This window comes from Alosa sapidissima, chromosome 24 (genome assembly GCF_018492685.1).
Source record: "Alosa sapidissima isolate fAloSap1 chromosome 24, fAloSap1.pri, whole genome shotgun sequence".
In the NCBI taxonomy this organism is placed as follows: Eukaryota; Metazoa; Chordata; class Actinopteri; order Clupeiformes; family Clupeidae; genus Alosa; species Alosa sapidissima.
This window is the reverse complement of record NC_055980.1, coordinates 4773313-4798907: the sequence shown is the minus strand read 5'-3', so window position 1 is coordinate 4798907 and position 25595 is coordinate 4773313. Positions and strand designations below refer to the sequence as shown.

At 43.9% G+C, this 25595-nt stretch overlaps 2 protein-coding genes and 1 long non-coding RNA gene across 3 annotated transcripts in view; 2 read left to right on the top strand and 1 right to left on the bottom strand.

Moving 5' to 3' along the window:
- The window catches only part of LOC121700337, a 25629-nt gene extending 3351 nt beyond the window's left edge, over positions 1-22278 (bottom strand). Inside the window, exons 1-2 of the long non-coding RNA XR_006027195.1 lie at positions 22269-22278; positions 10461-10783 (exon numbers count right to left, since the gene is read on the bottom strand). This is a non-coding gene — a long non-coding RNA (uncharacterized LOC121700337). The remainder of the gene's footprint in view (positions 1-10460; positions 10784-22268) is intronic.
- On the top strand, positions 958-15062 carry tbc1d24 (TBC1 domain family, member 24). The gene is made up of 7 exons (XM_042083221.1): positions 958-1145; positions 3481-4587; positions 5721-5879; positions 8742-8805; positions 9949-10044; positions 12794-13037; positions 13459-15062. The coding sequence occupies exons 2-7, from the start codon at positions 3599-3601 to the stop codon at positions 13611-13613; spliced, it is 1707 nt and encodes a 568-aa protein (XP_041939155.1). The 5' UTR covers positions 958-1145; positions 3481-3598; the 3' UTR covers positions 13614-15062.
- On the top strand, positions 17396-25595 carry atp6v0cb (ATPase H+ transporting V0 subunit cb). Its single transcript, XM_042083228.1, has 3 exons — positions 17396-17670; positions 23870-24053; positions 24458-25595. The coding sequence occupies exons 1-3, from the start codon at positions 17598-17600 to the stop codon at positions 24660-24662; spliced, it is 462 nt and encodes a 153-aa protein (XP_041939162.1). The 5' UTR covers positions 17396-17597; the 3' UTR covers positions 24663-25595.

Here is a 25595-nt window from a genome sequence, read left to right as displayed (position 1 = left end):
CTACTGTAGCCTACTTTACTGCAGAAATTAAATATTTTGGACATGAAAATATTATTGCAGTGCACTGAAAAATTGCAGTATAACTGTACTTCACAAAAACTGCAGTTATTTTTTGTAAGGGTTGGGGCTGTGCAGTGTGCACATATTAGATGTGTTTGCATTGCGATTGATGCTTATGTCAAGGAACAAGGATTTGATAGATTAGCCTGTACCAAGCTGGCTGTATTCATGGGTTTCATCAGGTCCCTTTCCAGAGGTGTACTAATTCAAGCACCATGCCGTCTGCATAATCTAATTTTATACACCTGCGGAAAGGTACTTGCTGAAACCCATGAATAGCCTCAGAGGTAGGCTACCTTTGAATCCATAAGATCTCTGTCCTCCGCTTTCCCTCAGATTGACACTTACCAGCGACCACTCTCCAGAATACACTTCTCTTTTCCTCTTTGTCTTCATTCATCTACTTCAGTCATCTAGGGCTAAATTTTAACTGTAGCCTAGCTATTAACTTTGCATTTTGGACCAGTTGGTGTTTTCCAATATAAAAGAATTTACAGCACCAAATGGACAAAGCAGGCCTGAAAAAAAAACGGACGCGCGTTCGCATCGTGCTGTGGATAGGGCTAAGTAAAGCAAGATAAAATTGAATTAGCTCTAATGAATATCATGTGTCTGATCGTGTATGGCGCGCTTTCCGTCGGGACAAAGCTGAACGTTGTAAGTGTTGCTATGGGAACTTCCTCTGAGAGTTGCACTGTGAAGATGTTTACAGGAGTACGAAGGAGTAAACAACCTTTGTCAGGTGACAGTCCCATTGACCCTGTCATTTCGTGCATTTTGGATCATGGACCTATAATCTGTGCGATAATATTTTGTCCAGATTGATATTGTCATGTTTTGTTGCAACGTTATTTAATCACCGAGTTTTAGGATGGCATCATTTGTTTAATTTTTCAGAGTCCATTGAATTTGAAAATTCGTCAGCTTATCGCAAAAGACAGACTCAGTAGGCTACAGCGTTCTTCGCTCCGCCAGATGGGAACGCCTCACGCGCACATATGGCACATCATTCCACGATCGTATGACCTCATTGCGCATGCTCCAATGACCCTAACGTGAGCTCCAGCTTGAAGAAATCTGACCAGGTAAGACCACTTTCCTTGGTACCGACGTGCAGAGAAGCATGCTGTGATTCACACGCTGAGACACGCATGGAAATATGTAGAGTGACATTTGAAGGCTACTTTTTTGTCGTGTTTGTTTGCATTATCAGGAAAGCTGTCGTAACGTTACAGTTTTGCCAGCCACTAACCGAAGTAGCCAGTGAACCAGCTGGCTAGCTTGCTAACGGAGGAGCTATATCTGTCACGGGCTTAAGCTATTCGCGCAAGCCTCTATCCACGAATGTGATCAGCCTCTGGTTATTTGTATGGTAATGGAACGAAAGGATAGCACAGTTCGGTTTACAATGACTGTCTCGACTATCAGGTGTAGTCAGCCCAGCCCCATTCATTGCTGCTGAAGCGTAACGACCGACAGACCTCTCACCGATAGACAGTCCCAACCCACCCAGTCGCTGTCACGTCAGTGGTGTCGTTGCCTTAACAGGCAAGCTATAGTAATAAAAACGATAAGTCAGTACTTGTCAGGCTAAAGCTGTAAACTCTGGCTACATGTTGTCAAATAGCAGTTAGCTAACCTACTCTAGGAATAGCTAGACAGTAAGCTAGCTATTCATTATGGTTTTGCAGTCATACCATAATGTGTTTTGGTAAACCGTGCTCATCTGTCAAACATTCTGTTTGTACCTACCTTACGTTAGGTTGCACAACCCAGACTTGCTAGCTACGTGTTGTACAGCATTATTGTTACAGCTAACCTAATATCTCTGGCTAAACACATACGTGTCATGCAAGTGTAAATTGCAGATAAATCATGCTTTCTGTAAAGTATTTCAGTCCATGAAATCTATTGACTTTTGTTGAGGGCTTATTGCAAAGTTGATGTCACTGGTGGATGAATCAGGCGGGAAGTTCCTTGTTTTGGGAAAGGAGCGCAGCGAGTCCTATGACAGGCAAACCACCGCCCCCTCGGTAAGAGGCTGGGGTCTTCTCAGTTGCCCCGTGAGGATGGAGTCAGGGTAAATGATCATCTCTAATAGAGATTAGATACAGGGTAAGTCAGGAAGTTACATGGCACGGTAACATCATTTCATTTCCTGTGTCAGTTGTGTCTGTGGTTGTGCACATATGGCACAATGTCGGTTAATGGTGGAAGTTGTGTTCGTCAGAATCCTAACTAGAATATAGTATAAATTCCTGAAATAGTATGTCCCAAAGCTAAAGGTCCCCTGTAACAGTTCTTAGGCGCTTCAGAATTAGTTTTATAATGGTGAACCTTTGTGTCCCTTTGTGAGAGGGGGGGGGGGGGGGGGGGGGATGGGAGGGGGGGTCATTTCCTGTCAGTAAAAAATCTAATTAGTATAATTGCCTAATGCTGTTTTACTGTAGCCAGCTTGTCACAAGCATTTGCTGTGCCGATAGACACGGCACACACATAAACACACTAATGCACGTTGTTTTGCATGCACTCATAGGGTCCCTTACAATACACACACACAGAGAGAGAGAGAGAGAACAGCTACCGCCAATGAAGACACACATCGATAATATGAAATAACTAACCAGGTTGTTGAATTGTGCTCTGGTGGCATTTATATTTTAATTTTTAATCTTATATCTAATTTGAATATGGCTGTTATTTAGTCATTGAAACACAGAGCCCTTCACAATTATTGCCACACCATAAATATGCGTAAAATGGTTGTACAAAAATGCAATGTAGGGGATTTCAGAGCATTCCTCTATACCAGGTGTTTTCAACCAGTGGTCCGCAGCCCACTTGTGGTCCATGAGGACTTTGGTAGTGGTCCGTGACCATGGATTCAGTAATGTAGTTTCAATGTGGAATCAGTATTTTTATTCAGTGGTGGTCCTGGGGTTGCGCAATTAGTCAGAATGGTGGTCCCTGGTTCACAATCAGTTGAAAACCTCTGCTCTATACAGAATCTATCTGCATTGTCCAGATTCCGTGATCCTCTCTTGTGCATTCTCCTCTTTAGCTCACCTCATTGTTTTTGTGACCCTGACTGAGTTTAGATCAGGGGACTCAAATGACAGCAAGCCATTTGTGTGTTGATCTGGACATATGTTTTGGTGCGTCACAGACGTGTGTCAGTATATTCAGCCTTCTTACGGAAAATCCACGTGGAGTGTTTCTTGGCTATATTAGTTTCATTTCACCATAGAACATGTTTCCAGTCAGAGTCACTTAGCAAAGTCCAGGTACCTTCTTTGGAATGTGCTGGAATGTCCTCTGAATAATCTGGTGACATGGAGATGGCATCTGATGTAATACTTGAAGCATTTCTACACCATGTGTCTAACGTTTATGTGCTCTTCATCCCCCTGCTCTCTCCAGTGATACTATGGGTGGCTAGCTGTTGTTTCTCTCTCTCCTCTTTCACCTGCTGAGTGGCTGCAATCTCGCAACGGTCCGGCTTCATATCTGTTAGCCCTGGTGACATAAGGCCCTGATCATGGCGGAGGAGGACTATGGCCGGTACGTGGACTGGACCCAGATGGGCGAGGGGGCAGCTGCAGCCAGCGCCAGTCCTGTGAAAGGGGAAGTTAAGGAGATGAAGATGCAGGCGCGCTCGGGTGTCTGGGCCAAGAGCCACAAGCAGCGGGCGCTGGTCTACCAGCAGCTGGTGCGCGCCATCCCCTGCCGCACGGTCACGCCGGACGCCGAGGTGTACCGTGACCTGATGGGCGATGGCAAGGGGAAGCAGCAGGCCTCGTCGCTCCCGCTCCCGGACTTTGTGGACGGCTCGTCGGTGCCGCGCTACTGCCTGAGGGCGGAGGGGGTGGGCGCAGTGCACGCGGTCATCTCCTGCGTGGCGTCGCAGTTCCCCGACATCTCCCACTGCCCGGCGCTGCCCGCCGTGGTGGCGCTGCTGCTGCACTTCAGCCCGGACGAGGCGCGCTGCTTCGAGGCGGTCAGCCGCATGCTGTCCTGCAACGAGCCGGGCCGCCGCCTCATGGATCAGACCTTCCTGGCCTACGAGTCGTCCTGCATGACCTTCGGCGACCTGGCGCACAAGTACTGCCCGGCGGCGCACAAGCTGGTGCTGGCCATGGCCACTGACGTCCTGGAGGTGTACTCGGACTGGCAGCGCTGGGTGCTGGGCGACCTGCCCTTCGCCCATGCGGCACGCGTGCTGGACGTCTACCTGGTGGAAGGCTACAAGGTGCTGTACCGCGTGGCGCTGGCCCTGCTCAAGTTCTATCGGAAGCAGAAGACGGCGTCGGCAGGCCCCGGCAAGCAGCCCCCGCCTCAGCAGGAGTCGTCCGTCATCAGGGCTGAGATCCAGGCCTTCGTCAAGGGCATCGGCTCCAGCATCACCCCGGACAAGCTGATGGAGAAGGCCTTCTCCATCCGCCTGTTCAGCCGCAAAGAGATCACACTGCTGCAGCTCACCAATGAGAAGTCCCTGCAGCAGAAGGGCATCACGGTCAAACAGAGACGGTACTTGGAGCTATGGATAACATATCAACTGTACACCATAGGCTATATTGCATACATAACTGAAGTATGATAATAACAGTTTGAACATTTAATTTTGCAGTTCAATTAATCAGATTCTCAAATACAGCGGATTAATCCATACATTATTCGAGACATTCATTGAAGTTGTTGAGTTGAATTTAGCTGGTTTATTGCGTAAATCACTTTTGCACACTTTTGCTTGCATTCTTTCATCCTTCCTGTTTTCTTATGGTGTATACTTGGGTTGTTAGAGAACATTGTGTGTGTGTGTGTGTGTATGTATGTGTGTGTGTGTGTGTTTCGGTTTCTGTGTGTGTGTTTCTGTTCTGTACACGAGTGCTGTGCTGTATCACAAATCTGATCGCAATCACCAAATCTGTCAGAAAGAGGTGTATTTCCCCTAATGGTGCAGCAATGCTTCACTGTCTGTCACACAAAGAGGATTTTGATATAAATATAACAATCATAGATGTGACCATTAACCATTAGATTAACCATTGGGACAGAGTTGTGAGCTGCACGAGTAGTTGTAGCCTTTGTGATTAGCTAATTACACTGCTAATTACACAAACATAGGGCTGCACCATTAGGGGAAATACACCTCTTTCTGACAGATTTGGTGATTGCGATCGGATTTGTGATATCTAGTCTCACTTCACAGCCGTTTGGTGTCTCATTATTTCTCCATCACTTCTTTTCCACCCTCCTGTTTCCCATCCTGCACTCATCTGTCTGCTCCTGCATGCTGTGCTGCGCTGCTCTGCTCTGGCAGGAGGTAGGTGCTGCTGCTCTCTCAGAGCAGATAGATAGATAGATAGATAGATGGATAGACACAGGAGATAAACATAGGTCTCATGTTTAACTGGGTTGTTTCTCTCTCTGCCCTTGTGTTTTCTGACCTCTTTCTTCTTCTCCATGCCTTCCCCAATTTCCCCACTCGTACCATGTATGCCCCCTTCCTTCCCTGCCCTCTCAACTTCCGCACACTCTCTCTCTTCTCTTTCCTCCCTCTGCCTTGCGCTCTCTCTCTCTCTTTCTTTCTTTTCTCTCTCTCTCTCTCTCTCTCTCTCTCTCTCTCTCTCTCTCTCTCTCTCTCTCTCTCTCTCTCGCAGGCGTAATGTGCAGCTAGCAGTGGACGCAGACAACTTCTCCTCGGAGATCGTCAGCGCTAAGGAGATGAGGGATATCTGGTCGTGGATCCCCGAGCGCTTTGCTCTGTGCCAGCCGGAGCTGCTGTTCACCACCTCCACGCACGGCTGCAGCCTCAACAGGTCCCTACGCAGTGCACCTCTCACATGCTACAGACACATTGCACACAAGCTCTCCATAAAGTACAACACACCCCACTGAAAAGCCATCTCCACATCATGCAGATGTGCCAGCTGTGGTGGGGTAAGAGTTAGTGGCCTTGATGCATTGAGCAGAGAGGCTGCCAGGGCAGGGATGTCACAGTGTAGTCGAGCTTCACTGCATACCGGACCTGAATGCGTGAATTAGTGTGTTGGAGGAGTCACCTGCTCTCTGGAGCTGTTTACACTCGTTTACTGAATATTATCTCTAAGTCTAGCCTGTACACAACATTAGTTTTCATGAAGCTACAGGCTACATCTACACTAGGCCGCATTAGTTTTGATCCGGATTTTCAGGTCAGATCCGGTTTATAATAATGAATAATTATGTTTAAAGTTAGCCTCTCAGAGATTCCAAGGATATGCTATGTGTAGATGCATGTGTGTTTAGTCCCGTTGTTCATAGGTTAGCCTACATCTTCTTAAACCGATTGCACAACCGTGTTTTCGGTGCTGCGACTTCTGTTTGGTTTTGCAGTTGGACCGTGCAGAGCTGTGGCAGTAGCTAGGCTACACTGTACCCTGGACAGCTAGGTTATTGCATAGTATTATAATCTGTAGGATAATTGGGTTGATCGCGATTTTCCGAAGTTATTGCTCCCACTCTTTTATTATCATAGGCGCTTAGGGCTATATGTCCACAGCCACTGTTTCCAGCAGTAGGTTATATCATCATGACCATATCCTTTTCACATGAGTTTTTTTTAGGTTAGGCGTTGTATATGTTCACATGCAACAACAAAATCGACTTTTTTTCTTTGTGTTGATTGCTTCTTTACACGAGTAGCCTATTGATCACTATGGTAGTGGAATTACACAAACAGCGAACAAATAAAATGGCCTACCTCATGTGATAGACATTATAGAACATTACAGTGCTTGTAATGATCAACAGGGATTTATTTGTTACACAGTTACAGTAGCCTATATCATAACTGTATACACAGCGTCTTTAAGTTGCATAGGCTTTGATCTGTTGCCGTAGGCTGTCAAATGAATAAATATGTTTCATACTACTTGAACGTGAAACGAGCACAACGAATCAGGGAAGGGAACGTGGGCTTGTACGTCATCTCTTTTCAGATGGCTCGGCAACACACTACTGACACACTGTCCACATTCGTCCGACGCGGCTGTGGCGCTGCTGTGGTACTCCGCTCGGAGACACTGATACAGTGGTCGAATGTGGACGAGAGGCGAATTGTTACAAACGTGAAAGAATCCGACACACATGTTTTGACCAACATATGGGCATTTTTGGGCGTTTTTGGGAGGTAACCAGGAGGTAACCAGGTATGCTATGCTGTTGGAGGTTCAAACAAATGCTGCATCGCCATTGAGATCACTTATAAAGGGGCTGGCTCAAGGGTGATAAAAGTATTTTATCATGTTCATTTGTATAATGAAGGCATTGTTTTTAGAGCCATCCATGTGTTATCCTTGGCTATCATTCTGGTAACTATAACAAGCTATTTGACATCTTTAGAACACTAAACGTATCGGAAATGGCAAATGTTGACTTACTCCAGTCTTGACGTTAATCACTACTATATGTATTGCTATTGTTTATTTAAAGTAAAGTGCCTGTTTCGAAGTTAACTGGTGGTCAAATCAACCAAAACTCCGATATTGTTTGCACCTCCAAGTGGTCTGTGACGTACAGTAAGCTTGTGTGAAAGATATGTATCTAATATAATGTGGACATAGCCTCAGTGTACTTCAGCCAGTTCAGTTGTATTATTTAGTTATTCACACACACACACACACACACACACACACACACACACACACACACAATGGGTTTACAGTGGGTTATAAAGTTCAGATTCAGGTCAGGGTGTGTGAACAGATGTTTTTTAAAGACATGCCACTGTTGTTCTGTCTTCCTTAACCAGACTGGCAGACATTTTGTTTTCCCACCATTTCAAAGTGGCGTGATTTTCTTGTGTGAGTCTACAGTCCATGGTGTCCCTTTCTTCAATATCCCCCATTTATCAGTTCTCGTCTCTATAATCAGAATGATCATCTACGACGACCCTGAGAGCAACTTAAGAAAACACCCGCAAATAGACGAAACAATAGCAAATTACGAGAACCTCATGAGTGTTACTCACGCTGAGCGTTTTCTAATGCACTGCATGTGTTTTCAGGTTAATGAAGATGTTTTCTTAATTTGCTTGTGTTTTGTTTGGTTGCTTGTGTTTTGTTTGGCTTATGTTGCAGTGCGTTGAGCTCTACAGGCCACCACAGTCATCAGTCCTGTTGTGTCCCAATCACATCATCAAAGTATTCATTAAAATAACCCCCAACGATTGAATAAAAAGACTAATCTTAGTGTTAATGATAAGAATGAGTTGAATGATTAATAGAACAACATACACTGTACTCTCACATTGTTGCTTTTTAGGAGGAGGGTGTTTATGCCTCCCTCATGTGCTTCCCTCTGCTGTAAACTGGAACTAAGCTTCACATAAGAACATACACTTAGGGGCTAATCCTAATAGAGATTAACAGTTATCTAAATGATCACACTAGACCAAGATTGGTGTGTGTGCGCGTGTGTGTGTGTGTGCGCGCGTGTGTGTGCGTGTGTGTGTGCGCGTGTGTGTGCGCGCGTGTTTCTGTGTGTGTTTCTGTGTGTATGTGTGTTCGTGTGCGTGTTTCTGTGTGTGCGTGTACATGTGTGTGTATTTGCATGTGTGCACGAGCGTGTGTATATGTGGGTGTGTTTTAGTGATCCTAAGTATCGATGTCTTAAGTATCGGTGTGATGTGTGCTGTGCAGGTTCTACTCCCACTGTGAAGGCCATGAGCCCACCCTGCTCCTGCTGCGCACCACAGATGGAGAGGTGAGGAGTCACTCTCCACCACAGCACCTCCAGCTGAGCCACACACACACACACACACACACACACACACACGTTCAACTGAGCAGCTGAGCAAGACAGAAATATGTTTATATTATGTACCATAAAACAGTAGTTATTTTGTTTGCAGTATGTTTTGTAATGAAATGCATAAAACATATTCAGAGGTTTAGCAGAATATGTTCAATACATTTCCAGATTATTATTAGGGAACATTTGTAATGAAATGTAATGTATGATGTAATGACACACCGAGAATGATAGAACTAAAAAGATAATGCCAAAAAAAAGTCTCATTCTAACTAATATGAATGACAACATCCACATATAAACTATAACAATAACAACATGGAAAAACAATATCATCTGGGATCGCTTTCAGAACAATAAAAAGCTGACAGCCAATCAGAATCCATCAAATTTTAGACGTCACATTCATCAGCACTAGGATAGACTTTCCTTATCGTTGGTCAGTGTGCACGCTCATATCGTTATAGCTGCAGAGTTATCTTTATTTTAGTTTTTTAGTATTTTAGTTTTTTTGCAACTTTCATGTGAATTTCAAGCTTTTCTATGCGCATTAAAACTTTGGATGTACACGGAGCTAATGTTGAGTCTGGCAGAGGATCTAGCTCTAGCACTCCACTCCTGGGCATCCTCCCTTTGGCCTGATCCCTCTGCTGGCATCTTGTTTGTGTGTGTGTCCTGGCCTCCGTCTAGTCAGAGAGGCTCCGTCTTTGAAAGCGGTTCTGTTTTGGCTCTGCCCTACATACCAGTCCACCCGAGAGGGTTGGAGCCTAATTCAGTTATGGCCTGTTGTCGTGCAGGCCCGTGATTGAGTCATTAAATGCCGACCTTTGGTCTTGAGAGGTCTGCCTCCGTGGAAACTTCATCTTTCAGATAGGTTTCTGTCTAGTCATGTCCTGTGGAGAGATGACCTGACTGACCTGTGAGGGAGAGTGATAACTAATTTGAGACAAAACAAGCCTCAGGTGTTTGGTGCTAAAAAACCCCAAAAACATTCTGAAGTTGTGATGTCTCTCATGGCCAAGGCTTCAAGCAGTTGTTTCTAGTTCAAGAGTTTCTATCTGAGTTGACCGCTTGGCCACTGGCTCTTTTTTACAGGTGTGTGGAGCCTTTCTGTCCACTGACTGGGAGGAGCGCAAGAGAGGGGGGAATAAGCTCAGCTTCTTTGGGACAGGAGAGTGTTTTGTCTTCAGGGTGAGTACAAGCCCAGTGGAAATAAGCATGTTGTGTATTTTGTCAGGCCTCTCCCAAGTTTTCAACTTTTCAAAGTCTTACTTAACGATAAGTCCAACTATTTCATGTTTAATAATAAATACTTTTTACAGACCCAAGGAACAAGCATGGGTTCTCCATTTGCCCCTAATTATGCCAATTTATTTATGGGTTTGTGGGAAGACCGGTATGTTTTCAATAACAACCCATTTAAGGATAATATCCTGTTTTTTAAGCGTTTTATTGATGACATTTTGGTAATATTCATGGGTTCTGAAGATCAATTGTTGAAGTTTAATGATCACATCAATGGTACTCATCCATCTTTGCGCTTCATTATGGAACATAGTTGTGACAAAATACATTTCCTTGACTTACAGATAACTGTCAATGTAAACAGACAATTAGAGACATCGATCTTTAGAAAGAGTACTGATAGGAATACTATCCTACATGCATCAAGTTACCATCCTGAACATACCATTAAAAACATCCCATATGGACAGTTTATAAGATTAAAAAGAATATGCAGTGACGAAAATGATTACAAAATCAAAGTCAAAGAAATGTCCCAACGATTCATTCAAAGAGGATATGATCAAGATATGGTGGTCAGCTCTACATTTCAAGAACCCCCCAGGAAGAATTGGCTTGCTCAACAGGTGTATGGCAATTACAGATGTGGGAAATGCGCACATTGTTCAAATACATTTGACACAGTCTTTTGGTCACCCCCATTCTGGCAAGAAATATGAAATTAAAGATTTTATTAATTGCCTCTCAACTCATGTCATATACATGTTAAAATGTCCTTGTGGACTAATGTACATAGGCCAAACTAAACGCAATTTAAAATTAAGAATTGCGGAACATAAAGCAGCAATCAGAAATGGTAACTTTGATTATGCAATCGCAAGGCATTATAGAGATAAGAGTCATGGACCAGCCACTACCCTTAAGTTTATAGGTATTGAGAGGATCAAACCTCAACCACAAGGAGGTAATTTAATTAAACAACTTTTACAGAGAGAGTGTGTATTCTTAAGTGTATATTTTTGTAAATAGAGTATATTTTTGTATAGAGTGTATTTTTCTATGTAAATTAATTGTTAGTTGATATGGGTTATGACCGAAAAAATCTATTGTATTTTTGAACATGCAATATGTTTTTTTTTTTTATACAAATATGCTTAAATGACATAGATTGTGTATATATAGGCCTATATGCAAGCTAAAATATGCAGGATATTGAATTGACGATATTGATGGCAATTTCTGATGTTAGAGTGTGGAGTACTTTCACTGGGTCTGGTGTGGTCATGTGATGATGTTACCACCTACCACCATCAGCACCTGGAGCAAGAAGGGCTGTGCACAGGGATTTTGACCTTTTGATGGATTTCTTACTTAACGATGTCCGTTAGATTAGCATTTTTCAAACTATGGGCCGGTCCCTGCTCATAATGAAGTGAAATTATATCAGGTACTTCTGTCACTTGTCTGATCATTTGCGGCACAATCGAATGGTATCATGGAACCGCAGACCAATAGAAAAAGAAAACAAAATCATTCCCAGTCAGGAAATACTTGCTAATTTGGCGTCATCAAGCATAGGCATAAAATTAGGTGGTAGTGGTATGAGCACTCATTCAGTGTGTCTGCACGAGAGTAACTGAAACCAGAGCTGTCCGGATAGCGTTATTAGGCTAAGAATTAATGATATTTAATACAACAAAATGGATTCCTGCAACCATGTCCATAAACACAGAGCACAGAGAATGGACAGTCCACTGTGTTGCATTGGGCATTGTATTTAGTTACATTTGAATATAACATGCTCAAAAGCCATAGTAGCCTAATTATTCTTCCTGTGTAATAAAGATCTCCAGATTAGTGATTTAGGCCTATCTGCTCTGCTGTTTCCAAAAGTTGGTTTTGTGTTTTCTGATATTCAAACATGCAAATCAAATTGAATAAAAACCACATAAATATTACCTCCTTCTGCCTCCCAAAACAATGGCTGAAGTCTGCACCCATATAAGTGCTGTAATTGTTTGCAATGAAACCAGAGAGGGTGGATCTTTGATGAAACCATTGTAATTGTGTTGGCAACAATAATGAGCAGTTTTACATGAGTGAGGTCAGGTCAAAGAAGTTTGTTAAAGGCAGTGTTAGATGATGCTGGTGATGTGCTGTAACTTGAAGGAGAATGTATTGATGGTTTATTGGCAGCAGGTGGCGCCATTTCTCAAGTATATTTTACACTAGGATTTAAGGCTCATTGTGGTTGTCATGAAAAGTCAACTTGATGTCCCATTAGAGATTTAAGTTTACAATATTGTAAAAACGATTGTAGATTTTAATAATAATATGTTGATAATGGCTTTCCCATGAACAGTATTTGATACTCAAGGTCTGTGTTTGAGTATGTGAGATAGGAAACTTCTGGTGCAATTGGATACTCTGTGTACTAATGTACCTAAGCAGCAGCTATCTGACACCTTATACTTGACACAGGCTCAGCTCATGCTCTCCCACAAACAAACACACACCCTCATTAAGAATACACACACACACACACACACACACACACACATTCTCAGGTCATGTCACAATCCATTTAAGTCTAAGTAGCAAAATCTGTTTGAATGTGCAGGTGCATGGCCCTTACATGGCTAATCATTTAATATGTGACACTCTTTTAATTGCTTGTGTGTGTGTGTGTGTGTAGATGAAGCCCGAGATGGAGCGCTATGAGTGGGTCGTGATCAAACACCCTGAGCTGGCTGGGAACATGCAGAGTTTGGACCTGCTAGACGAGGACTCTCCCTCCACTGATGGCAACACCCTTCCCGTGGACTCCGGCCCCAAGCCCTCGGAGCGCCTCTCCCCGTTCCTCTCGGCCCGACACTTTCATCTCAACTCCAGGAACACCTCCATGTTCATGGCCGGGAACTTCGACTCCATCATCATTGGTGAGTGGCAACGTAGAAGCTCCTGGAAAGCCTTCTCAAAGCCTTGAAAGGATAATGTAAGGCTGAACTTGCCTTTGGTGGATAAAGTTGTGCATTTAACTGATGAGGATTTTTTGAAGTTCGCTCACATATGTCATGGGACCTAAAGGCAATGATCGATACATAGGGCAACTTTTTCACCAGTGCTGCCAGGCAATCCCATGATCCCATTCCTAGTGTTTTGATTGGATGATCACTGCAAGTTGTCCACAAATTAATAAAATGTTTTCCAGTTCCAAATTTGTTACCCAATATCAGAGAATAATATAGTAAGTGTCTGGGCAACATTCCTCGCAACATTGCTAAAAAAAGTTGCCCAGTGTGTCATCACATTTAGGTAAGTAGGTCCTTACCTTGCTGTGATGCTCATTTTGCCCAACAGGTGGAGGTGAGGGCAATGCACTCTACATTGATGCCGAGCTGAACCACGGGCGCTCCGCCCGCTGCACCACCTTCGACAACCCCCCGCTGTGTGGCGAGAGCTTCCAGGTGGCGCTGCTGGAAGTGTGGGGCTTCCAGGACGCCATGGCTGGCTGACCGCACACTCACACATGCATGCATATCCGCAGAGGAGCCACTCAAGATGGGTTGTGTCAATTATGGGTTTATCAGGCCTCTGGAAGTGTTAGCATTGTAGTTGTCGCTTCCAGCCAATCCGTCCAATATCAACAAAGTCTATATCAGTGTTTTGTTTTGTTTTTTATTTATTTAAGGAAATAAGCAGCATACTCATATTATTTACTTTTGTCATTATCAATGTATTTTCTAACTCTTATCTGTTGTCACATAGGTCACACTAGCCTTACTGTTAATGGAAAGAAGTGAAAGATTTATTTGACAGTACTTAAGGCCAATCAGCACAATACCACCATGTCATTTAAGCATACGAACTCTTTTGATCCTGTGAGGGAAATTGATTTGGCTGTATTGCCCTTTTCTTTCATATAGTGCATACACTAAGGCAAGTGTGAGACTGTGTTGGCAGAGCAGAGAGGGCTCGTAATGGGGCTTGGTGATCACATATCTTTATCATTATCACAACATGGAATCCGTCCTGTATCCTCAGTATCTTTCCTATGGTATCAGTCTCCCCTGATCACAAAAACTGTCACGTGGCATTCACTTTTGTTGGAAGAGAAAAGGCAATGTTCTTAGTTCACCTCTATTTCAGAATGTTAATCTAATAAGCTTCACTTCCTCTGCCAGCTTTTTACAAATGGGTTGTTCTCTAAAAGTGTAAATGGGTAGGTGTTCTCGGAAATGCTTCTCTTGTTTATCTGCTCTGTTCTTCCACCTATTGTGGTGGTTGGTATCAAATGATCAACATAACACAAGGTCACTTTACCCTGAGTTTTGAAGCTCACACCGTCCAATGTGGTAATCACACTTATCAGGGGATGACAACCGAAAAGCTTTACAGTGCCACAGTCATAACGTGATTGAAAGTATTATTTAAGCTCTCTTTAGGATGCTTCTTTCTGATTTGATGAGCTTATAAGTCCTGGTCCCTTGTTTGTCGTAGTTTTACATTTAAAATTGCTATGTAGATTTGTTCAAATGTATTATTTTCTTATTTCATTTTTTTTTTACTGTCTCATGGTTCACCTGAGTCTAAGATTCTGAGTTGTTGTTGGTGAAGACTTCCACTGTGAAGGTAGACCCTGTAGGCATATCTGTGGCTGTATAGTATTGAGATGATCAGCGAATTCTGAGTTTGCTCCATCCAGCTTCTCTCTTATGTGCATATCAACCCAGCCAGTGTTGCACATTCCGCCATTGTGGTGACTGGCCACCAAAGGCCATCGTGTTTATATTCTTGCTGTGTGTTTTTCCAACTGCCCCCTGGGTGCTATAAGTTCTCTGCACATAGTGTCTTGTTAACATAATGAAGCTCTTCTCTGTGAAGCTATCCATCAGGTTTGTTGTTTGTGTTTGTGTGTGTGGATGGTGTTTGTGTGTTTATTCAGTAAGAGGGATATAGCTGGCTAATGGGGTTTCTACTGACAGTTACAGCTCCGCACTAATCTCCCCACTGCTGTGTCCGAACGCACAGCTTTGGTGAAGAACAGAGCTGCCGTTCAGACCAGCACAAAGCTCTCCGTTCCCCTGTGTGGTTGTAACCTGTGGATCTCGTGTGTTAGATGGATCTTAATGTGTTGGTGGTACAGCAGAGACAAGCTGCTGTGCTGCCCTCTCCCTCGTGACAAGCCGTCCTGTAAAATAATGCAGCTCTCAGAGAACCTCTTTACCACTCTTCATGGTGTTATGTTTGATCCTAATGTTGTGTGAGCTCAGATCTAGCTGGTTGTGTGTGCGGTTGTGGTGAGAATGGAAATAAAATGCACTCTGTGTGTGAGCATGTTATGTGTTCTCCAGTTTAGTGTTAAGAATACTATGTTGTCATACTCCGCTGTCAATTATGCAGTAAAATATTTAATCTGTAAAGATGAATCTGTGTTGTTGCCATTTTTGAATGAGAGGTGATTTCCATTGAATATATATTGCTCTGATAGTTAATGCTGTCTGCTTACACTAGCTTTGTGTCTAGAGATTATTTAACATCATAAGATGCCTCTCCAGCTTTGCGTATGACGTCCTTGGCATCACATGCCACACCCACTTTGCAGGCTACGTAAACATTTGAACACTGAGCGACAGAGGGCGTAAAATCCTCTTAGGAACTGGCAACATGTGTTATTGAAGCCTTCCGCTTGGCCTTATCTGTGTTAGTGGCGTGATAACCATCCTAGTGCTTGTCCTGTTGGCTTCTGCTGCTATCAATCCCACAAGCACTCTTGGAGTTGGATCCCTACATGCCTATGGTGAATGATCTGATGGCCAGATGATTACTCAAGCTTACATTAAACTGTGTGGTCTACACTGAATAATGTGCCCATGGCATTTAAAACATCTCAGCAATTCTTAATGGTTTTGTTGAGATGATCCTATTCCTGTTATGAAGTTTGGAAATAAGGTTATTCAATAGGCCCTGTACTTTATATACAAATTACAATCAAGATGAGAAACATGTGACTTCTAACAGGTGTATACACTATATCTTTATTAATCATCCATCCTTCCAACCAGTCTGGGTGAGTGTGTGAAGACTACTTAAGTGTTTAACCCTGTGTGTCGCAGGCAAGATTAGGATGGGATCAGGAATGGTTTCTCAATGGTTGGTTATATATAGGCTACTACACAAGAACAGCCTTAAGGTCTACTGCAAGGGGGATAATTTAGGGCCCACTCAAAAATATATCATAGCAGGGCAACAAGCATATTTCTGGAAGGCATTTGACTGAATCAGCCTACTTCTCCTGCTTAGTGGGCATTTAAACAATAGTCTGATTCGTTATCCCACTCGAGGAATCCAGAACAAGGACTAACCCCTGAATTTACTCAGAACAGCGTCAGCATCTTATTGCATAACATTTCTCATTCATTCACAAGGGTGGGGGGAAGAGGCACGTGCTTTCTTCCAATGACCTTCACGTGTGCTCAGTATAGGCTACGTAGGCTATGGCAAATAAGCCTCTGTAAAAGCCATAGCTTGGGTGCGCCTCTGAGGAAGTCGTGGATAGGCTACGCGATGCTGATGCTGGTGCAGGACTCAGAGTGTGGGGAGAGTTGACCTCTCTGCTAAACTGGAGGTTGGGGGGATGCTGTCCCTGCTGTGACTCACCCACTCCATCACCCATCCCTCTCTCTCTCCTCTTGCTCAAAGCAATGCAGCGGGAATCTCCTCGCCCTCCCCCAACGCGCGAATCCCTTGTACGCTTTACACCCCACTGTGAACGAAACATTCAGACGTGGTAGCCTGACCAAACAAATTATGCTCTTTGCAGTATGTGTTTATTTTTGGAGTGAATACAATAATCAACATCTCAGACTAGCAAGTCCATAAGATAGCCTATATCAAATAATAGCCTAATAAAAACGACATATTTTGTTGGCATATATTATCGCATAAAGATAGGTAGGCTAGTTTATTCCATGGTTGATATTTCGTGTCCACACCCTCATATTCATCCTATCATTTTATTCTAACAGAGAAATGCTATAATATCAAAGGGAAAGCCTGCAGCGGAGTGAACCAAAATCTGCTTAGCTGGGGGATGACCTTCAACGAGTAAAGTCTATGGAAAAGGCAAAGTTCACATCAGAGACGCTATTAAGGCTATACTTGTTTGTAGCGTTACTTAATAACCTAATTTAGATTACTGCTGTGAGAAATGTAGGTGTGTTTTAGTTCCGTCATTTTTGCATACCCCCACTATCGATTGGTGAAGTCCCTGTTTCTTGTCAGGTGATATTTTCCCCTTCGCCATTTTGTACTGCTGCGCCGGGAATCTATCGGGAGAATCGTGACTAGACCCTTCTACTGCTGTTTAGGTGGCCTGTCAACGTTTCCCCGCTCGGAAATTCACATACCTAGACCGTGGCCTTTAGTAGTTGAAAGAACCCATTTAGGGACACTTGCCTTTAAATATTTTTGTATCATTTTGTACTGTTTGAGAGAGAATGTCGTCCGACAGCCCCGAATACTCCCCGTTCTTCGCTGTGATGGGCGCATCAGCGGCAATGGTGTTTAGTGGTAAGTGCTTAAATCAATGTAGTTGATGTAAACCTTGTCATTATCATTTGTCTTGCATATTTTCATGTCACCGGTTCATTTACATTGTTGTTATCTCAGCGTTGTATTTTACATGGCTGTGTATTACTAACGTTATCTACCGCCAGGTAATGGCAACGTCAACTCAATACGTGTTGGCAAACTAGCTATCATTAACGTTAGCAGCTAACTAGCTATCGATGTATCACCTGCCTTATCCTCGCCACACTAGGTAGCAGCAGCAAGCCAAATAACCAGATTGCTTGGTTATAAATCAATGGTGAGACTTTATTTGTTTGTTTGCTGCCACTAAATGTAATCGATGGTTTTGTATTGCCAGCGATTGCCACAAGAAACCGTCTCGGTAACCAGCTGTTGAGACTAGCTAACTGGCGGATATGGCTTGCTTTCTGGATAAATTAGCATTCAGGACATCAGGTGATGCTTAGTCGTTTTGTTAGTTTGCCGACTTCTTTGCTATTGATGGATTGCTTTGCTAACCTTTTCTGCTCTATTCTTATGCCTAACGTTAGGGAGTCATCAAATGGTTCTTCTTAGGTAACCTTAATTGGTATAACTTTGCGTAGTTTTAGTGGTTAGCCAACATCATTCACGTAAAATGTCATCCATAAATTGTAGTGACGACTACATTAGTCTAGCTGGCAGTTATTGATGTTTTGCCACTGACTACATATGCCGTACATTCGCCTGCCAAGCCATTCGGTGCCCGATTTGCGAATGTCGTGGGTTTGATAAAGGGGAGCGTCATCATTCTGTTTAGCTAGATTCCTCTAGATCTACTCTGCGAAGTAGCGTCGTTGACATCAGACCCTTCTCAATTGAGAGTGGGTCTGGTAAAGGTTCATTGACTTACAACTTCCAGCAGGGGCGTAACTAGCAGTGAAATTAAAGGATTATATGGTAAATATGCTAGTAATATGGTTTTGCGAAGGCTTCCCGTTTATAGGTAAGCAGCCTTATTTATTGATAATCTTGAATAGCATCTCGTCCCCATATTACATTAAAGTATTTATGATCCCAAATGCCGTCTCAAACCAATGACCGCAATTGAAGTCTGACATGTCCCTTGGTGCATTGCTAGTCTTATGACCAATGGAAGTCACATGTAGTCTTACGTTGTCAAGCAGACTGTTAAAAAGACCGTTCATATCTTTAGATTGTTTTCCCCACCCGCTGGCATTTCAACTGCTAGACCTGTGAAATGGTCAATGTGGCAGGTCTGTGAAAGTTGACACTGTGCCACAGACAGGATGATTGGAATATCGACTAACTGCTAATTGGTTTGGCCAGTTAGTTGTGACCCAGTGTAGACCTCTGTGGTCTTTTAGGTACCATCCTATGGCTTGCAGCATTAGGCTATTTCACACAGTTGTACTGCCTGTCCTATGCAACATATCTCTGACAAGTCAGTCACCAAGGCATTGCTCTCTGTGGCTTTGTGAACTATATGCTTCAAGAGGCAGAGCTACTCCCTGGTGATGTGATTGAGACAACATATTCTCACTGACCTTTACATAAATTGGAGGAGGATTAAAATATAACACACACACCACCCCACTCCCTACAACCCCTAGTCTAATCCCAATATCTTTACATCAGCCCCTCAGCCTTCTTTGAGTGCTGAACTGCCTATAGATGACTACTGTGTGACCCCCCATTCATTAATCCCTGGGCTCTGTTGCTCATGACATGCACCAGTCAGGTGATCAGAGGTAATGGACCATCACAAGGGTGATGTTATGTGACAAAGTTCATACCGTTTGATAGTCTTAGTCCAATTCCAACTGAATTAGAATTGTGTGTCTGAGTGGAAGGAATGTTTGACTCCAGTTTGATGTATTTTGTATCAGGATATGAATATCCTTGGTGGAGTTTTACTATGGTTCTATGGAGCCTAGTTTGACAAGAAACCAGAAAGGAGTGTACCTTGATGACTTAAAATCATCTGCTATGTATAGGAGGTTGGATATAGGAAGGATGCTTTTATGTGCCTTTCTCTCTGTGTTTGTGCGTTGTTTGGCATCCAATGACTCACCATGCTGGTCAGATTGCTCACTGTGTGGAGCCAACTCTGACTCAGTGGTTCTGGAGAAGTAGCCTGGATGCAGTGTAGTGTACCCAGGCCTACATGTGCACAATTTTGGTGATGACTCTTCAAATCGTACTCCCAAGCTCATATTAGAATTCCATATTTCCAGAGAAGTAACTAACTACTCCACTAGGCCTAGGTCAGAGTGTGTGCACCTGCTTCGCAGCATTAGAACTCGCATAGACTCTCAATGTCACGCGCCGTGTCAGTGGCAGAGTTTTCCATGATTCATTGGCAGTCTGTCTTTGAGTCAGAAATACTATCCACTCAGTTATATAGTCCCAGTTTTCTTGTTTTTTTAATCTCCATGAAACATCTGTGTAAAGAAAAGGAAATGGAGTAGCTCCTTTACAGACTATCATGTGATGCCAAATGACTTGGGCTTTTGTTCTCTACTAACAACGATAGTGCAGTGCATCTGTGGGAACATGTGCACTTGTTTCAAAGAATGGACAGACTGAGTAGTGTAGTGTGTGTGTGTGTGTGTTGCAAGAGTCTGGATGTTTTTGTGTATGCATTTTTTGTATTATAATTTTACACAAGTTTAATGTGACCTGCTCACAGCACTGTTTCACACATGGCTATGGTAAAGGCAGAGGGAGGAAGTGAGGGGGAGAATAAAAGCTCTTTACTTAAGCCCAGGATTAGGATTAAAAAAAAAAAAATGATGCTGCCTCTGGGATTGCCCATCAGCACCCGTCCACTGTCTCCTGTACATGAACACGCACACCCGCTCCTTGCGTTGACTTGTCGGACATTTCCCTTATCTCAGTGTCTCAGGAGTCCCCCTGCATACTCAGATATGTGGTTTAATCAAACACAGGACCTATTAAATTCATTCCTGCCCTCTGATTGGGAGCCTGGTGTTTGTATCTGTGGTGGTGGTGAGGAGGCTGGCTGCTGCTGACAGAGGAACGGACATCGGTCAAGTCAAGTCAAGTCAAGTCAAGTTTATTTATATAGCACATTTCATACACAGAGGTCATTCAATGTGCTTTACATAAACAAAACCAAACAATAATAACAAATAAAAGCATAGAAGGGCAATATAGTCAAAGAATAGTTAAAAGGTAAAGATCATAATAAAAAGAAAACATAAAACACAAGGTAAAATCATTTAAAAATAAAGAATAATTAGTAAGCAAAAACAAAGGCAAAAGCAGTAAAAAAAAGTAATAAAAGACAAAGTAGAATAATTATCGAGGCAGATTCAGAATTTGTAACTCGGCACAGTTAGCAGAAAGCGTCTGAGAACAGTTTGGTCTTAAGTCTAGATTTAAAACTGGCTACAGTTGGGGCCTTTTTAATCGGTGTGAAATACTGGTCCAAAACCACCATCAGCTTAGCCCCCAAGAGAGAGCCTCTTGAAATGCCCTGGTGTTCAAGACACTGGGTTTGGTGGTATACGGTCACTTCAGTGTTTCCCCATAGTGGAGGATGGCAATTGTATGTCCTGGCTTAGGCTGGGGGGCATGCTTTATTAGGGTGTTGGCTTTATCCAGTTAGCATGGGCTGCTTTGTTGCCAAGATGCGTGAGTGAGGTCATCAGTCATATGGTGTTTTCAACTCTTATTTTGGTGCGAAAAAGGGGTAAAAATCATAAGATTCAGATCAGTCATTTTCCTATTTTCTGGGCTGAAGTAGCTGAATGAATTAGAATGGTAGTCTGTCGGTCTCCACCTAATAAAGCTAATTGAGCAGTATTAAGCAGACACTTTTATTCAAAGCGTCACAGACTTGCAACGGCTGGTTCAGGATTCAAACTCGATCGACCGATTGTCAGTTATGTTACTGCTTTATCTCCTTTCATCTATGGTTCAGCCCCATTGTCCTACTAAACCGGTTGGCCTTCCAGATCAAGGGTAGTCTTCTCCCATTCAGCTTGTCTGTGTGGGTGTGTTGTCTTCTGACGCAGACCCATCTCATTAAGGCCACTCGTGCTCTGTGCGTAAGTCAGAAAGGGTAATTGATATCTGTATTGATCTGGCGGTGGGGAGGAGGTGTGAGTCACAGTGGCTGGTGGCAGTGTGCCATCTGTGCCCAGGAACCTGTCTCTTCACCGCCGCCTGATGCCATCTGTCACAGAGACAGGAGGGGACACACACACACGCGCACACACACACACACTTCGGAGGAGGAAGATGAATCCTCCACGTAGGGGCAAGAACAAGAGATGAATGCTTCCTGTGCTGTGCCCTTGCATCCTATTTGAACACAGTTTTCTGGTTGGGGAAAGTGAGGCGAACATCCCTCTCACCTAAAGTGACCAGCACCATGCTGCACTACAGACTCTGCAGCTTCAATCAGCTAATGAACATCAGTCCTGCTGCCAAAAATGGATGCTGCATCAGCACTTCCAACAGTTAAATATAGCAGCAGTCTCTTTGGATTCCAGATTTTTTCTGCAAATTTGTTTTGATGTAGTATATAGAATAAAGAATAATTCTCTCTTCTCTTTTCCTTTGGGGACATTTTTTAACTGTGATTTTTTTTTTCTTCCTGATTCTGCAATTTATGATGGTCAAGCTTCAGTTCAATATTCCTAATTTTGCTCTAAGTTGGGCCTCTTCTGATTGATGAGCCTGCCTTGTGCATGAGAATAACAGCACTCCTGTTTGGTGACATGACTATAGATTTCTTCCATATGAAGATTAACCACTAGGACAGAGTTGCAAGCTGCACAATTAACAGCAGCCTTTGCAATCACCTAATTGCGTTAGGTCAAATTGTGATTTCCAGTAGAAATTGATTAGTTGTGCAGCCCTACTCTGTACCCATCCCATCATTCCGCACCACTCTGTTCTCCGAGCTCTTCTCTCTCAGTAAAGAGCTGATTCCACACTGTGCCTATCGCCCCTCCACTGCATCCCCTCCCTTGCTCATTTCTCTCCTTCCCCGCCCTTTCTCTGACGTCAGCCACTGTGCGTGTCCTCTGTGAATGAGCCCGTGGGTTTGTGATTTGGAGGACTGCAGGCCACTCGTACACATAAAGCCAGGGTGCAGGGCCCTGGTGTGGTGCAGGGTTTCCTCGGTGTTTGAGGTGACCGATGCGAAAGGAAGGACGGCAGGTCATGGCCATACATGGTGGCCTGGGAGCAAATCTGACCTCCATTGCACTGACCCCCACTTCAGGACTTAATTTTACCAGGCTTTTAGCCAGTCACACTGCTGTATGAGATGCAATCAGCTCTGTGTGGTAGAGGTTATGAGAATGCTAACAGAGGGTTGAGAAATGATTAGCTCCATTACATTGGTTTTAACTATTTTTTTATTTCACGGAAATACCCGCATAAATTTAGACATGTTCTAGGAAATGCAGAAGTATGTCACACCTGGTGGCCTCAGTGTTCAGCAAAGCATGCACGCAAAGTGGGCTTGTAGAATCCACTGGAAAAAGCTTTGCTTCTGCTTGTTTTTGTAGATTGTTGGCGTATTGGCTTCTGCCTGTTTTTTGGAGATTCTTGGCATGATGTAGTAAACCCATCTGAACTGTTGTCTCACTCGATATCAGGGTCATGTTTGACTAGGGCATCAAGGCCATTGATAACTGTGTCCTTCAAATCGGTAATGCTGACGGCCTGTAGGCGCACTGAAAATCCAAGTGTTTTCCTTGAATTTGAGGTGGTGTGTTTTGCCCATGTAACATTCTCATACTTGCAGAATGGAGAACTGAGGGGGGTGCACTGCATGTGGTGGCTGGTAGGACTTGTCAGGTTTGAGTAGCCTCCATGTCATGAATGGGCTTAATTGTTTTGAGAGCTATGGAGCATTCAGAGCAGCCCTAGTGGGCTGTCATGCTGAACTCCGCTTTCTCTTCCCCTGTGCAAGAGGCACACTCAGCACTCCATCTTCCTCTTTTTAATTAACTGAAACCCAAACCCGCCGTATGGCCTCTCTGCGACCTCTGCGCGCTCCCATCCGTCTCTCTTGCTCCGTCCGGTTCGTTTGGACGATGCTGGACTTAAGCGTCTATCGATCTGTGTGGTCTGCTAACCTATTAGCTTGTTGTGTTGAAGTGGTTCAGTGGTTTCTGAGTATCCCGTTCTCCTTCTCCCCCCCCCCCCCCCCTAGCACTGGGCGCCGCGTATGGCACGGCCAAGAGTGGCACGGGCATCGCTGCCATGTCAGTGATGCGCCCGGAGCTCATCATGAAGTCCATCATCCCAGTGGTCATGGCGGGTATCATAGCCATCTACGGGCTGGTGGTGGCTGTGCTCATCGCCAACAACATCTCAGAGCGGATCACGCTCTTCAAGTGAGTGCCTGGGGCTACTTTTGATCCCCATCTCTCTGTCTCTCTCTCTGTCTCTCTCTCTCTGTCTCTCTCTCTCTCTCTCTCTCTCTGTCTCTCTCTCTCTGTCTCTCTCTCTCTGTCTCTGTCTCTCTCTCTCTGTCTCTGTCTCTGTCTCTCTCTCTCTGTCTCTCTCTCTCTGTCTCTCTCTCTCTCTCTCTCTCTCTCTCTCTCTCTCTCTCTCTCTCTCTCTCTCTCACTGTCTTTCGTTGGGTGTGTCTGGTCTCTTGTTGTACTTGTTCTCCATCTCCTGTGGTCTCTAACACACCAGTGCAACCACACGGTCAAAGCCACTGAGACTACACTGGAGCCACAGCTACTGAGGTCAACCTCTAACCTTTTGTGTGTGTGTGTGTGTGTGTTTGTAGGAGCTTCCTGCACCTGGGCGCAGGGCTGAGCGTGGGTCTGAGCGGCCTGGCCGCGGGCTTTGCCATCGGCATCGTGGGAGACGCGGGCGTCAGGGGGACGGCCCAGCAGCCCCGCCTGTTCGTGGGCATGATCCTCATCCTCATCTTTGCCGAAGTGCTGGGACTGTATGGGCTCATCGTGGCCCTCATTCTCTCCACCAAATAAACCACACCTCCACCATCCTTTGCTGCTGGGAGGGATGGGAGGGACCTGTTAAATCTGGGAGGGGCTGGGAGTGGGAGAGGGACGTCTGAAACCAGATTGAAAAAATAGTATCAAATGTGGGGTTTAAAAAAATCTAAATATTTAAAGGAAAAAAAAAAAAGCTCCATAAAAATATGGTCTTTCAATGTGTACAGTTGTTTTGATTTGATAGTCAACTTCCTGTAAATGCGCAATGTAGTGATTTTTGTCTTTTCTGTGTGTGAAATATGAAAAAAGGTGAAAAAAACAGATGATTCTCCTCTCTTCTCCAACACCCTCTTCTCATTCATCTGTCCTAGTGGTCAGACTCTGAGGTCTAGCAGTGCTCCTCTTTGTTGCAGACTGATCTTGTGGTCATCTCCTGGGCCAGCAAGGTCTGATTTGTGTGCTCCGTCTTACACGGGAGCTGGTCCTGTTAAGTGCAGGGGATCCCATCGGTAAACTGGTTGGGAAAAAAAATATCTTAATCTATGTGGATGAAATGAAATTGTATGGAATAGTTTTTTTTTTTTTTTTTTTTTTTTAATTTTGTCATTTTTTCCACTGATTTTATTTATAAGGTAATGACGCTGTACAAATGGAGCAAAGATATTTGGAATCCCCTTAGTACATATGATGTAAACATATATACAAAGATATACATTATGATCAATAACTATTAGTTAGCAATCTGCACTGTCGGTTAAGTGTACCGTGATTGGACATTCTATGGTTGTGTAAACTGGTTCTACTGGGATTGCCTCTGATGTGTGTCCGTCGGGCTGGGAGTGTGTAAGTTCGATGTGTAACTGTGTTTTGACTTCTCACACGTGTGTTTCTCCTTTAGTAACTGCTGTCTGGTTGTATTAAAGGTGTGTGTGCCCCGTGGTGGCTCTCACAAGTCTAATTTCCAAA

What these genes read in the sequence shown, in the direction of transcription:
- tbc1d24 (XM_042083221.1), top strand. Translation starts at nt 3,599, where the DNA reads ATGGCGGAGGAGGACTATGGCCGGTACGTGGACTGGACCCAGATGGGC. An exon ending in CACGGCTGCAGCCTCAACAG is followed by an intron (nt 5,880 to 8,741) that starts GTCCCTACGCAG and finishes TGTGCTGTGCAG; the next exon opens with GTTCTACTCCCACTGTGAAG. An exon ending in GAGAGTGTTTTGTCTTCAGG is followed by an intron (nt 10,045 to 12,793) that starts GTGAGTACAAGC and finishes GTGTGTGTGTAG; the next exon opens with ATGAAGCCCGAGATGGAGCG.
- atp6v0cb (XM_042083228.1), top strand. Translation starts at nt 17,598, where the DNA reads ATGTCGTCCGACAGCCCCGAATACTCCCCGTTCTTCGCTGTGATGGGC. An exon ending in AGCGGCAATGGTGTTTAGTG is followed by an intron (nt 17,671 to 23,869) that starts GTAAGTGCTTAA and finishes CCCCCCCCCTAG; the next exon opens with CACTGGGCGCCGCGTATGGC. An exon ending in GAGCGGATCACGCTCTTCAA is followed by an intron (nt 24,054 to 24,457) that starts GTGAGTGCCTGG and finishes GTGTGTTTGTAG; the next exon opens with GAGCTTCCTGCACCTGGGCG.